The sequence below is a fragment of the Caretta caretta genome, chromosome 1, assembly GCF_965140235.1.
Source record: "Caretta caretta isolate rCarCar2 chromosome 1, rCarCar1.hap1, whole genome shotgun sequence".
Classification (NCBI taxonomy): Eukaryota; Metazoa; Chordata; order Testudines; family Cheloniidae; genus Caretta; species Caretta caretta.
In genome coordinates this window covers 266,097,536-266,112,928 of record NC_134206.1, presented here as the reverse complement: position 1 = coordinate 266,112,928, position 15,393 = coordinate 266,097,536, and the positions used below count along the sequence as shown (strand labels likewise).

The 15,393-nt window shown below is 42.4% G+C and overlaps 1 protein-coding gene across 4 annotated transcripts in view; it reads right to left on the bottom strand.

Moving 5' to 3' along the window:
• The window catches only part of AGBL3 (AGBL carboxypeptidase 3), a 60,411-nt gene that overhangs the window by 29,988 nt on the left and 15,030 nt on the right, over positions 1 to 15,393 (bottom strand). For 3 of the 4 annotated variants that reach the window (XM_048835357.2, XM_075124259.1, XM_048835358.2), the window contains exons 6-12: positions 13,531 to 13,669; positions 12,029 to 12,811; positions 9,680 to 9,842; positions 8,742 to 8,868; positions 7,250 to 7,350; positions 6,968 to 7,089; positions 5,171 to 5,237 (exon numbers count right to left, since the gene is read on the bottom strand). In XM_048835357.2, the coding sequence (XP_048691314.2) occupies positions 5,171 to 5,237; positions 6,968 to 7,089; positions 7,250 to 7,350; positions 8,742 to 8,868; positions 9,680 to 9,842; positions 12,029 to 12,811; positions 13,531 to 13,669 (1,502 nt within the window). The remainder of the gene's footprint in view (positions 1 to 5,170; positions 5,238 to 6,967; positions 7,090 to 7,249; positions 7,351 to 8,741; positions 8,869 to 9,679; positions 9,843 to 12,028; positions 12,812 to 13,530; positions 13,670 to 15,393) is intronic. The other variant, XM_075124260.1, reaches the window with a different exon arrangement.

Below are 15,393 nucleotides of genomic sequence, written 5' to 3'. Positions count from 1 at the left end.
CTGCCACTGCCTATTCAGGAGAGGAGGAAGAAGAAGCCTGTACAGGCACAGGTCTGTGTTCTTCTCCCTCTGCCCTGAATGGGTCCCATGGGGGTGGGTCCTGCAGGTTGGTACCAAGCTCAGCATGGGGGATCAATCCCTGTTCTGAAGGGAATGGGGGGGGAGCTCTTGACTCCGATACAACGGAATAGGACCTTCTGGATTGGGGGCCCTGAAGTGGATGGAAAGCCCAGGGATTCCAGAATGGCCACTGCAGTGGCATTTGCCATTGTGCTGGTGGCCAGGCCGTCGGCAGCATGCCCTGGGTCATGTTAGCCATAGAGTATTGCCATTGGAGTGGTGTCCGCTCCTGCGTGAGGCATAGGACTCCACTTCAGAATTAGAGACTGAGGAGTCACTTCCTGGGACCAGGGCAGAGTGGTACCGACTGGCTAAATTTCCTGTAAACAGTGTGGCTGTGCAACAGCCTATTTAGCGGTGTGCAGGCTTCCAACCTGCCATGGCCGGGGCGCCGCTCTGCCAGCCCCAACTCTGCTACAGCCCAGGGATGGCGCGGCCCAGCCTGGACCCAAGTGCAGCCGAAGTGGCCCAGCCTGGCCCTAGGCATGGTGCGGCCCAGGCGGCGCGGCCCAGACCCAGCCCAGACCTGCTGGGACTGGGGAAGGGGTACCTATGCTGCAGCCCCAGCCCCGCAGCAGCCGTGGCGGGGAGAGGCGCCTCTTCCCCCCAGCCCAGGTGCTGCTGCAGGGAGAGAGATCTGGGGGGAGTCCTCTCTCCCCACCGTAGCCCCGGGGCAGCCTGCACCCCAAACCCCTCAACCCAACCCCCGCACCCCAAGCTGGAGCCCTCACACCCCTGCACTCCAACCCTCTGCCCCAGCCCTGAGCCCCTCATCCTTGGCCCTACCCTAGAGCCCACACCCCCAGCCAGAGCCCTCACACCCCTGCACCCCAACCCTCTGCCCCAGCCCTGAGCCCCCTTCCACATTTCAAACCCCTCAGCCCTACCCGCACCACATGAATTTTGTTGTGTGCACCAATAAGGAGGTGATGTGTCACACATTACCTCCATATTGGTGTATACAACAAAATTAATTCCGAACATGGGTGGGAAAAATTAGACGGAACACTGCCAACCGGTGTTGGAGAATGGTGCTGGAAGAGAGGAGATTGGTGCTGTGCCAACATGTCTGACTTGCCCTTTGACAGTACCTGCCTCGGTGTCACATTGGTTCTCGTTTCCATTGCTACCACTGTCAGTTCTCGAATGGCTGGGGAGGGCGGCACCGGGAGGGATAGTCAGTCCCTCGCTGCCTCAAACGTCTCCGGTGAAGATGGTAGTATCAGGGCTAGTGAATCCTGGGAGAGCCCAATGGTACCGGATCAACAGTGCCCTTCCCGGGGCTGGAGTCAATGGTACTGCATGCCCTGCTGGCGTCTCCAAATGGCCCAGCATAGGTCGCACTCTATTGACATCTCTATGGCCCATAGACCTTGGAGCTGGAGAACGCCCCAGTCAGTGTTTCTCTGCTTCTTTGTCAGCACTGGTGATGGAGAGCGGTGCCAGGAGTCCCGTCCTGTAGTTGACTTCTTCGGCGCCAGGGATGCATGTCAGTGCCGGGAGCCCTGGGCAGTAGGTGCGGAGTCCTTCCTCGGTGCCAGGGAGGCGGAATGGCGCTGTGCTTCCCTCAGAGACGCCAGGGCATTTCTCACAGAAGTCAAAGTGCTCAGTGTCAAGTCCACATGACTCGGACTACTGCACATGGGCCTGCCCCAGGCACTTAAGGCAGCTAACGTGTGGGTCACTAACCGGCATCAGTTTATGGCACAACGCCCATGGTTTGAAGTCTGGGGACTGAGGCATATCCTGGTGCCGGGGAAGGACTAGCCCCACTAAGCAGGCTTTGCTACTGACTATACTACTGACTAGTTAATTAACTAACTAAAACTCAGCTTTAAAAAGGTAACTATTTACATCCTACAAAACAAGTTCAATGAGGGAAGGTACTTGCAGGAAAAATGCAAGAACGAGCAGAAGTTACAGTGCCTGTCACGGGTAGTAAGGAGGAACTGAAGAGGCGGCAGGGATCTATATATCGGCGCTATGAGGGCGTGACTCAAGTGGGCACTAGAGGCAACCCAATGGATACCACTGAGGGAAAACTTTCCGGCTGCAGTGCTTGGGGTAAGCACACACCTACACAGGGTTGGACATAACCAAGCACTGGAAGAAAAACCCTAGATCCTTCTGAAGTACTCCTTCATAGGCAGTTATTTCCCATTTTGTAATGCACGATTGATTATTCCTTCCTAAGTGTAGTAACTTGCATGTGTCCTTACTGAATATCATGCTATTTATTTCAGACCATTTCTCGTCTGTCAAGATCATTTTGAATTCTCATTCTGTCCTCCAAAGCACTTGCAACCCCTCCCAGCTTGGTATCATCTACAAAATTTATAAGTGTACTCTCTATGACATTATCCAAATCATTTATGAGGATACTGAATAAAACTGGACTCAGGACAGATGCCTGTGGGACACCATATTGAGTGGGACACCACTCAATATGCCCTTCCAGCTTCATTGTGAGCCACTGACTCAAACCAATTGTTCACCCACCTTTAGTAGGTTCGTCTAGGCTACATTTCTCTAATTTGTTTATGAGAAGGTCATGTGAGACAGTATCAAAAGACTTACTAAATTTGAGATATATCACATCCACTGTTTCCCCCACGCACAAAGCTTGTTACCTTGTCAAAGAAGGATATTAGGTTGGTTTGACATGATTTGTTCTTGACAAATCTATTTTGACTGCTACTTATCACCTTATTTTCTTCTAGGTTCTTATAAATTGATTGTTTTATTATTTGCACCATTATCTTTCTGGGTATCAAAGTTAAGCTGATTGACCTGTAATTCCTTGGGTTGTCCTTATTCCCCTTTTCATAGATAGGTACTATATTTGCCCTTTTCAAGTCCTTTGGGATCTCTCCCATCCTCCACAAGTTCTCTAAGATAATAGCTAATGGCTCAAAAATCTCTTCAGACAATTCCTTAAGTATTTTAGCATGTATCTCATCAGGCCCTGCCGACTTGAACACATCTAATTTGTCTAAATAATTCTTACCTTGTTCTTTTCCTACTTTAGTCTCAGATCCTACCCCATTTACACTGATGTTCATTACGTTAGTCATCCAATCACTGCTAACTTTTTTTGATGAAAAGTGACACAAAAAAAGACATTTAACACTTCAGCCATTGCTGTTATTTTTTGTTATCATCCTCCTAATTGAATGATGGGCCTACCCTGTCCTTAATCTTCTCTTGCTTCTCATGTAATTGTAAAAAGTTTCCCTGTTATCCTTTATGTCCCTAGCTAGTTTACTCTTGATTTTTGCCTTGGCCTTTTTAATTTTGTCTCTACATGCCTGTTTTTTTATATTTATCCCTCATAATTTGACCTAGTTTCCACTTTTGTATGACTCTTTTTTGAGTTTCAGATCATTGAAGATATCCTGTTTAAGCCAAGAATGGTCACTTAGTTTGCTTTTGTGCCCTTAATAATGTCTCTCTAAAAACTGCCAACTCTCCTGAACTCTTTTTCCCTTTGCCTTGCTTCCCATAGGATCTTAACTACCAATTCTGAGTTTGCTAATGTCTGCCTTCTTGAAATCCATTGTCTTTATTCTGCTCTCTTCCCTCCTACCATTTCTAGACTCAAGAACTCTATCATTTCATGATCACTTTCATCTAAATTGCCTTCCACCTTCAACTTCTCAACCAGTTCCTCCCTGTTTGTCAAAATCAAATCTAGAATTGCCTTTCCCCTCATCGCTTCCTCCACCTTCTGTAATAAAAAGTTGTCTCCGATGCATTCCAATGACGCATACTACAATCCTAGATCTGGTTATTCTTTTAAATTGCAAAAATATTTCTTTGTAACCAGAAAAGCTAGAAATTGTTTTTCTTTTGAAATGGAAAACAAAATTCTGAAGAACTTAGTACAGAAGATTATGACAATTACAGAACGTTATGGGAAGACCCTAATTTTGTTTACTGTTCTGTATTATAGATTTGGACTGCACCTGGAAATATTGTACAGCTCAGTGACATGCGATAGACCAGGAGTGGGCAAACTTTTTGGCCCAAGGGTGGGGAAATTGTATTCAGGGCCATGAATCTAGGGCTAGGGCAGGGGTTGGGGTGTGGGATGGAGTGAGGGGTGTGAGAGGGGGTGTGCAGGAAGGGGCTCAGGGCAAGGGGTTGGGGTGCAGAAGGGGTGCGGGGTGCAGGAGGGAGCTCAGGGCAGAGTTTCGGGGTGCAGGAGGGATGTGGGGTGCAGCAGGGGGCTCAGGGCACGGGGTTGGGATGCAGGAGGGGGGTGTGAAGTGTGGGAGGGGGCTCGGCAGACATTTGGGGTACAGGAGGGGATGTGGAGTGTGGGAGGGCTGCGGCAGGGGGCTCAGGGCAGGGGGTTGGGGTGCAGGATGGGTTCGGGGTGCGGGTTCTGACCGCGGTGCACAGCAGGGATAAGGCAGGCTCCCTGCCTGCCCTGGCCCCATGTTGCTCCTGGAAGCGGCTAGCATGTCCGGCAGTGGCTCCTGGGGTGGGACGGGACAGGTGGCTCCAACGCGTGCTGCCCTTGCCTGTGGATACCACCCCCGAAGCTCTCATTGGCTGCGGTTCTGTGTTCCCAGCCAATGGGAGCTGCAGAGGGCAGTGCCATTGGCCGTGGTTCTGCATTCCCAGCCAATGGGAGCTGCTGCCCCTCACTCCCTGCCCCAGGAGCCACAGGGAGGTGGTGCCGGCTGCTTCTGGGAGCAGCTTGGGGCCAGGGCAGGCAGGGAGCCTGCCTTAGCCCCACTACGCCACAGGGCGGGGAATCCTGTGGGCCAGACTGAAAGCCCTGATGGGTCGGATCTGGCCCGTGGGCCATAGTTTGCCCTCCCCTGCGACAGATCAACACAGTCCATTAACTGTACTTAACACTATTCAGGAGGAGACACTAGAGGCATACTCAATTTATTAACTAGCATTATGACTAGTTTGTTACATACTTTCACCTCCTGTTTAGCCTAAGCACATAAAAGTGTTCTTTCAACTTGAGCAATTTCTTTCTTGCTACATCCAGGAAAGAGATCTAAGCAGCTGAGAGAAGTTTATAGTGTACCTGAGTATCTGGTTTTAGCCAGTGTGCAGTTGTATCGCTGGAGTCTGAGCTGTCAGAAACATGGGTACTGTGAAAGATTGAACATTGTTTTATTTCCTTAGTTTTGGACTGGAAAAAATATTCTGTTGAGTTCATCCATATAATAAGCCAGTGCCCTGCCCTGCCTCCCCCAACACATAGTAACCCTATTGGAAATGCTGCATAGATTGTGGTTTTCTCATATCTCTCATCTAAAGCACACAATCCCATTGTATAGGCTGCAGGACCTGGAGTTAAGCAATATAACAGTGGGGACCTTGATCATGGGAACTACAGGGTTGTCTGACAAACCTTGGTTCCTCAGTACAATTTGATGTGTGCAGATGACATTTCCGGCTTCTAGCTAGCTATAATTCTACTTTGCATTTTCACTCAATTTTATATCATTTCATCTAATAACATCTCATCTAGTTTTCCATAACTGAGCCTTCCATTAGTTCTCTACCAAGATGCAATGTATTGCACGCATTAAGATAGGCCTGTTTGTATTAAAAAACAAAAAAATAAAAACAAAAACTTCATCTCTTCATTTGCTTATTATTCACCAAGAGGAGTGAAGACTTCAGATTTGGGAGGTGTACTTTTTAGTAATTCATAATGCAGAGGGTATTTTGAAGAGGCAGTTTTGAAAATAATGCACTGACAAGGGCCAAGAGATATTTCATTTGCTGTATTAATTAGAAGCATCAAGATTTTCAAAAAATTACAAAATATTACTCCTTGTGAAACGAGTTTGGAGATCTCCGAACTATTCACAATAGGCCAATATCCACATCTCATTAATCACCTGCACAATTGTCACTAATTAACTTGTCAGTTTCAGCAGTGAGATCAACGACTGATTGGGCCCTGGAGATTGAACTCCCACGTGATATCTAGGGGTGGATCATTCGGGGAGAAGCACATTGCTGGCCATTGTGGGGAATCTTGTTTTGCTATTGCTTATGATGGACCTATTCTATAGCTAAATGGAGTACAGGACTTCAGACTGGCTCCTTTCTACAGCAATACAGTAGAACCTCAGAGTTACAAACACCTCAGGAATGGAGGTTGTTTGTAAGTCTGAAATGTTCATAACTGTGAATAAAACATTATGGCTGTTCTTTCAAAAGTTTACAATTGAACATTGACTTAATACTGCTTCGAAACTTTACTATGAAGAAGAAAAATGGTGTTTTCTATTTATTATTTTAGTAGTTTACATCTAACACAATACTGTACTGTATTTACTTTTTTCCCCCTGCCTCTGCTGCTGCCTGATTGCGTATTTCCGGTTCCAAATAAGGTGTGTTGTTGAGTAGTCAGTTTGTAACTCTAGTATTCGTAACTCTGAGATTCTACTGTACATTAGTCTACACTGAAGCAAGTGATACACTTTGTCCTACAGCTAGACTTCTCTGCAAACATGTACAGTCAAAAAATAGTGTATTGATTTACATAACACAGCTGATCAAGTTCTGCATCAGTTTACAGTCAGTGCAACTCCATCTTTCCCTAAGAGCCTTCAGAACCCCACACTGAGCTAAATGAGATCCTACCTTTCTACTGTAGGACAGGGCAAAGCTTGCGCAGATAAAGAGGTTCTATCCACAGCCAACTGACCATTAAAGACTCAACCTGAGATTCATATATAATTATCTTCCAGTAATTTCAAAATTAAATTATTGGTAATTATTCTAATACCTAGTGTAGTCCTCTTTACCAAAGTGCACAATAAGGTAGAATACATCTCAGTATCTCTCAATAGTTTTGATTTACCTGGAATCTTTGTCTAACATGGCATCTGTTACAGAAGCATCTGAGTCACAATTAAGATTCTCGGAGTTTGTCTTAACTTCCTGTTTCACCATTTCCTCTAATTCTTTCAGACACAGATAATACTAGGGAAGATCATACACTTAGTTAATAATGAAGTCCATTGCCTTATTGAAAGGCACTTATCAAAACCAATATAGTGTTTGTTGTTATTACTTTACAGAGTGTCACATTTTATCACAGAAATACTTTTATTCCACTAGCTCTAAGAAGGACTTTTCTTACCTTACTCTTGTCTGGATCACAGTAATCCAAGAGGGCATCACAGAAATGGTATCCTATTGACTCTAAGTCTTCAGTGTGGAAGTGAGTGCCCCCTCTATTACCTGAAACATCAACAGAGATACTCACAAATGAAGACATAACTGTCCTGCTCCCTCCCTGCAGTGATATTTTCAGCCTGGTGGTTGAAAGTAAGTTAAAATTTCTTTGGTTCAAGACTAGTCGCTGCTCCACAAACTTATAATATAGCTCCCAGAAAAACACTCCACCCTTCCAAAGCCCTTGTGAAGGCTGTTGGTTTTCCAAGACATCTTAGAACAGTTTTCTACCCTCTCAATACAAAGCTCAAATGACATGATTATGACATTGTCTTGTTGTTCCTGTGCTCCATCTGACTGAAGCCAGAGTATGAGCAAAACTTCTTGGAATAGATCTGTTGGTCCCCATGCTTTTGATCAAATAAGGAAGTTAGTGCTTCTTAGTGTCCCTCCACCTTTCACCAGAGGTCAGAGGTTCATACCCTTCTTTCAGGAGTGGCTCACAGTAATTCTCCACATTGGCAGTCAATAAAACCAAAATGACCTTAAATAAAGCACAGCTTATTTAGTACACCAAATAGAAAATAGAAAGAAAAGTCATGTAATTACAAATCAAATTGAATACACTTGTTCATTCTAGAGACTGCACAAAATGTTAGGCCAGCTGTCCAAAAGTTTTGGGATAATAACCACTGAATAGTTCCTATAGCAAAGCTCTGACATTCTGGACCTGGAAAAGCTATGTGTCTGGTCAGCACTCTATCTTGGTCTGTGTGTGATCTCCTCCTTTCTCTGGGCAAGCAAACACCCTCTTTTATAGCCATTATGGCCTTTTCTACCCTAAGACAAATTTGACCTGTACTTCCCCACTGGTGCAACAATGGTGGAAGCTCTTGTCCAGACAGCGTAAGAATGCTGCAGACATGTCCACACTAAAGCTTCCCTATCGCTATTACTGATGGAGCGGCACCTACAGAAAATTCTAAATCCATGCTTTGACACTGTAGACAGTGTCCCCATTCTGAGTGTCTCAGAGGGATGGAATTATATATGACATTACTTTAAACAAAACCAGTTTGGGACTAATAACATTTCTCCTCGCCTCTCACCAACTATCTTCAATAAGCAATCTCTCCACTCATTTGTACAATTGTTTCTGGCATATCTATTTCTAGCAATTTCATTTAATTTGGTAGGCAGGCCCACTAATTAATTATGTATTGGTTTCCAGTACATGTCTGTAATAACTGTGGCCTGAAAGTTAACGTATGCATACCCTGTGTTAAAATGCTCACTCTAACTTCATAGAATTTGTCATTTCTCTCTGTTAAATAGTATTCTTTGAGGATGATAGCTAAAACCATCACAGATCACTACTGCATCTGTAAAAACAAACAATCAAAACCAGATTTTGTTTGATGACCCCTACAATCTCCCTTGAATAAAAAAGGCCTTACCTAGTTTAGAGCCACAAAAAGTGGCTTCCAAAGTATAGCTGTTGCGGATGCCCATCTTCCACATCACTACTCGACCTGTCCCTTCTTTGCTTTTCTGTACTTTGAAATTGCAGTCTGGGAATGAAAACTTGAAAGGAGGATGTAGGGTCAGTTCCCTGTCTTTTAAGGAGCACCCTTTCCTACTAACGTAGAGATGAAGATACCAGTTTCTTCTTAACCTCACTAATGTGTAAAACTTTCAAGCCAAAATAGGAAAATAGTTAAAGGTTCAATCTATCCTTCTTTCACCCTGTAGTACATAGGTATTGCATCACACATGGTGCATGACAGTCTTTCGATATTTAGGTACAACAGAGTGGTGGGTGGAATGAGAATCTGCCTTTGATTATACCAGTTTGTTTTACTTTAACAAGGATTTGTAATCCTTACACGTGTAACATCTTTTAATACTGCTGTTCATACTATCCCCATTAGTAGAACTAGCATCAGACTGCTGGGCCAGCCCCTCAAAGCCTCCAATTCTCTTTTTAACACTAAGATGGCGTGAGATGCATGTTTAGTAAAAGTCTGAATAGCTCTTCTGTCATGGGTGAACAAATCAATAATTTGGTATCCTGGGCCACATGGAGCTTTGGATCACCTCATCATTGTTTTCTGAAGAAAACAATTAGACTCAAATGCTACAGTAATAAATCTAGTGTGACGGTTTGTGTGTTGTGCTATTATTGAATTGCTGAATCCCTATTGGTTTAGAGAACGGATCTGTTGGTTGTTTTAGCCAATCAGAAGTCTTTTTATCAATAAAAGCACAATCTTGTAATGCTTAGTATCTTTACTAAGTTTGTTTCCAACTGACTGACATTTTAGCAAATCAGATTGGCTTACACAGATTTCATTTAGTATAGTAAAGGACTATTTCAAGTTAGCGACTTGCTTACCTTATCTGGGCAGTTCTTGCTCATCATGAGAGGAAAGATGCGTTGGTGCAAGCATGGCACCTCCACTTGCTCCCCACCATCACAGCCATACATGAAGACATTCTCTTTTCTGCTATGACCATGAAGATCACAATACAGGAGAATGTTACGCTCCTCCATCACTCTGTAACAAGAGAAGAAACAATATTTTACTACAAATGCTTTTTCTGCATCAGCCAGGGCTGATGGATTGCAGCAATCTTCATAGGAATAATTAAATACATAAACATATGCTTAGCTTTAAGTATACAAGTAATCCCATTGATTTCAACAGGATTACTCATGTGCTTAGAATTAAGCATCCACTTAGGTGCTTTGATGGATCAGTGCCAAATAGCTCAGCACCTTGCAAGATCAAACCCAAAAAGTGTGCCACGGCTTAGTAACAACAGGATTCAAGGCTGTGCATCAGAACTTTGTGTTCATTTTATTAAAACAATTATAATGAATCAATCATTCTTCATGAGTCCAAAAAGCTGGGAGTCATTATTTTTAAAAATGTGGGTAACTGAACTCTATTCCTTTTTAGATCTCATTTCCTTGATCTTCCTTTCTTCAACAACTATTATCTGGGACTTCCCTTCCATCTCCACATTTCCCTTCCCAAATACATTCACACTGGCAAATTTCCCCTCTAGTCCTATCAACCCTTGGGACCAAGAATGATCTTCAGCCACTTCAGGTGTATATTAAAACAATTTGTAGTATTGCACCAGGATGCTACTTTTATGTTCCTTCTTGTACGCCACATCATACACAAGGCACAATCTTGAGACTTATAACACACTACTAATATATAGCACAGAACTGTGTAGCCGATAGCTCTTTGCCCATTCAGGGCAAAAGAAGTATCAGTTTCAAGAATAATTTTTTTCCAATATTGCAAGTTTTGGAATATGTTGCATTTTGTCTATAATTTTTTAAAAGAAACTTTGCAAAACTGCACAAGTTTTGAAAAAAAAAAAAAGGGGGGGGGGATTTAACACATCCCCCAAAAAAACAGTTCCAGTAGGATTTCATGCAGGTGATGTGATATTAGCAGAATCATTCATGCTGGCCCATCACTCTGAATGGGAGTTGGCAATTCATGATGGATCAAGAAAAAAAGGGAAAAAAAGGATTACCCGTTTTTAGGTGATAATGTGCTAAATGTGAGTCTAGATATTTGGGGCATTTCAGCACATTTTTCTAAATGTATTTATTTTTATATTTTGCTATACCAGTTGCCTTTAAACTGTAAAACTGATGCAGGGTGAAGAGAGTGTTTTTCTGCTACACAACTTTGCAAAAGACTAGCCTGTACCCATCTATCATAAAAACTTTTGTCCTCTCTCAAATCTATACAAGTTGTCTCCATGGGAGAACATTCAATTTTGTTCTCTAGCAGGCTCCAAAGTCCTTCCCCAGAGTCATCAGAAACTCTTGAAAGGGTCAGTATTAGATAGGCCAGAATGGAAATAAGTAAAAGCCAGTGTTTGAATTTGAACTTCTTTGAATATTTTTCTAATGGAAAGGTGGTAAGTTAGACAGAAGGATTCTTGTTTGAAGAATGGAGAGGCACAAAGGGAAAGTGCTTATGATTAAACATGTACCTGAGAATCAAAACATACTGTAAATGACATTGTAGGTTAAATATTAGCTTTATCAGCACTGACAGTCTCCTTTCAAAGCTAAAGCCATTAGAAGAACCCAGTTACATAAGCCAAACCTGAATGGTGACTCTGGGTATGAAGTTATATGTATAACCAGATGACTAGATGTATGCACTGCATAAGGAAGTGAAGCATTAGAAACCAAACACATTTATACTCAAATATACAGTAAATTTGATAGGACTAGTAGTCAAATACAAGGTTGGGATCCACTCTGGACTTGGCTCACTTTAGGGCACTGTCCTGCACCAATGAAGCTGTCAGATATTTTGCCACTGAATACAATGGGAGCAGAATTAGGGCCTTCATCTGTAAATATTGATGGGGAGTAGTGAGGAATAGGGCTATGAAAAAAAATCACTTTCTGTTCTGGGGCTGATGGTTCCCTGAAAAATTCTCCTTTGCTACCCAAGATATCTTTTTCATTCCCTGTATTAAAGCTATATTACAGGGTGCTGTGCAACAGAAAACATTGCAAACTACCATAAAAACTCAAGCTTCTTAGAATTTAAACAAATAATACAAACTGAATGGGTTAAATATGAGATGAGAGACAATAAATATGAGGCAAATATAGTGCAAACATTGGTTATATTAAATAACACACACTACAAATAGAAAGTTTTTTTGGGTCTGAAGAGAGGAGAGATGATGTTACCTTCTGATCATGTTCCGGGTGTACCAAACAGAAGGAAAGGATTCCTTCAGGTCTGATGTGTAATTACGATTTAAGTCCTGACCTGCTAAGGAGCAGCGATAATTTCCCACAATCACACCATCTGGGTTCAACATTGGTACTACTTTGAAGATAAAAGTGTCACGGAGCAACTGAGCATTGCCTGAGTTGCCCAGAATGTAATCCAGAAAGCCTTTCATTATCCAGGAGCTGTTTGTTTCGCCTGGGTGTACCCTCGCAGTCAAAATCACAGCTGCCTTACGCTTTGCCTCCTTGCCACTTTCTGAGGGACTGGTGATGGTTAAAACATACACTATATTTCTTGCTAGTGAATGGCACAAGATGCGGATCTTACAAAACTTGGACCTTACTGGATCTCGAGAGATGGCTGCCAGGTAGTCCTGCAGGTTGGAATAGGTGTAAGGATAGCAATGGGCAAAGTAGCAAGTGTCTCGGTCATGTGGGAACTGGAATGTCCAAGTGAGTGAGAAATACTGATGCCCATCTTGGCCAAGGTTGTTTTTGTAATACTTGATTTCATCTCCTGTCCTTTGCCAGCCAACTTGGTGTATCTTCGCATCCACTTCTGAGTACAACAGTGGACGCATACCGTGGTTGTACAGGCTGGTGGGCTTGGTGAAATTGACAATGGTGAAACGATAAGGCATTCCTGCGTGAGTGTTGGTTACTCGGAAGTAGTACCACTGGGTGTGTCTAGTTGTGTAGAGGTCAGTGCGCAGTGTCAGCTGGTATTCGAATTCACTACTGGTGTACAGAAAGAAGACAAGCATTTTTAATGCTGGTTACCACAGAAATACATTACAGACTCAAATCATGCTGGGGACTGTGGGACGGAGAAGGAATTCCTCCAACATCATGAAAAAGCACTGTACAATTAGCCACACTGGAAGTGTGGGGGGATTTCCACTTTCGTATAAACAATCAAAGCATAGGCTGCTGCTAGGGTCAGTATGTCAGACTAGATGGAATGCGTCAGTAATATAAACCTCACATTCCTTTAGTGCTTACGTAAAATAATTAAAATGTGTGACCAAACCAAGGCTCGTTAAAAAAAATCTTGTGCAAAAAATTCACTAAACTAAATAAAAAAATATTGTCATCTGTGTAAAAAAAAAAAAAGTGTGAATGTGTGTGTATGAACTTATGCAGGTAGGGTGAAATTTATAGCTGTGCTGAGAGCCTACATCACCATTTTGAAGCTTCACTGGTAACACCAGTTGTACATAGTTCTTGCCCAGACTCTTTGTACAGAAGTGAATTTCACCTATAGATAATATTTAATGCCATGGAACGGTTATGAGATTGTTCCATTTGAAGTCCACATGAAAATATTCTTAGGGCTTATTCTGTTAGTGTAATTCTGGGTGCAGGCCCCAACGACACTCAGGGTACTTACAAAGGCGCATTTGACTTCAGCTGGTGCCTACACTACCTCAACAAAGAGGAAAAGATCATAAACCTACACCTTGACCACCTTTTGCAGATTCCCACTCTCAAAACGTGCTTCAAAGATCAAAGTGTTGTCCCAGTCTTGAGCGATGACCTGCTTCGAGGGGTAGCTACCCCCTACTCGAGAATACACAAAACAGGATTCCTCGTTAGCTAGTGAAAGGAGCAGAACATACATATTATTCACAGTTGTGAATAATTTTCAGCAATGCTTAAAACCTTTTACAGAAATTACACACTTGATTTTTAGGGCATATCTAGTGTAAATTTTAAAAGGAGTTGTGAAAAGCTTTAGCCACTCCTTCCGAATGCCTTTCAATCCACCACATGGCTAAAACATCACCATTATGCTTTGAAAATTTATTTGTTTACTATTTTTCCTATTACTATAAAGCTCCCTTTTTACTTATAAATAGTCTCTGTATTAAATTTATCTTGTTTACAAGTGACAAGCTAATGCATTAACCCACCAGTTCCCAAACTGTGGCCAGAGAGAACTTACTGTTCACATAGTTTTAATTTGCCTCCTTTATTGCAGCTGCTAAATCAGATTAAAAGAAACTATCTTTTTTCCATTATTACTTTCTGTGTATGCAATTGCTGTAGTTGACACAGGGATGTTATACAATCATGAACTAGAAAGGAGATGGTCTGTGCTATCATGACTTGAAGGGGTGACGTCCATGAGACAATTTCTCCATTAAGGTATGATCCATGGTATAACAACATTTTAACCCCCTGCATCAACCCATCTCCCTATCTATACTTCGGTTCCCCTCCTAAAACCTACTGTGCACTGTTTCTGGCAAAAGAATAGTTACCATATCCAGCCAAGAGATGACTGGGTGTATTTCAATCCTAAAATTCTGATTCAGCAAAGCACTTAAGCATGTGCTTAATGCTCATTGACCTTAATGTAAAGCATATGCTGAAGTGTTCAGAACTGGAGCCTAAATTAAGTGATTCCTATACAATATAAAGCACCTTGAGATTTCTCTTAATGGAAAGCTCTATACACACTGAAAGTTTTATAAAACCTGCCTCCTACTTCTATTATGGTTACTAGGAGCTATGCACAAAAATCCATTAATCATTATAAAGACCTTACATTTAAATAGGGCCTGTCATGCCAACGCACATTACAGCCATAGATTGATATACAAAATATACAAAGAATATCACTTCATTCACTGCTCAAACACTGCTCTGTCCAGACTGAAACGCGGCAACCATTTAACAGCACACAGAACACTAGGTGAGTGAGGCAGGAAATGATAAATACAATTTCCAAACTGGAGGTGGAATTTTATTAAGCAGAATGTAATTATTCAAGTGGGTATTTGGCCAGGACAGCAGGATTAAAACCCCATCTCTTGTGAAAAGTGCCCTGGGTCTTTAACACCTTCTATGATTCTATGATTACCTTAATCCCCAAGAAACACACACTCTTTATAACATGGTTTGTATGCAGCAATAAAGATTTCAGGGGTTAGTGATTACAACTGGTTGAGATCTTGGTTTCACATAACATCCAAAAGAAGGTGTTTTCAGCAACAGAGCTCCCCTAACACTATTGTGGTTCAGAAGAGAATCAGAAAACAGAGTACCACCAAATGAATCAAAAGTACCACTGCCAGTTAAGACAAAATCTTAACCTTTGTTATTAACAACTTTAAAAGTGCAGTTCAAGCAGTTTCTGAACATCAGTGGGAATTAGCCTGAAACTAGTTTGTTAATCTCTCTCTAGTGATGTTTTCATAATATTTGAGCAAAGAGAGTATGAACGTTCAAAAATGATTTTCTTCCATAATTGCAGGGATAAAACTGGAGATACATGTTGGCAGGAGACTCTTAGTATCTTGTTTGCAACTTATCAC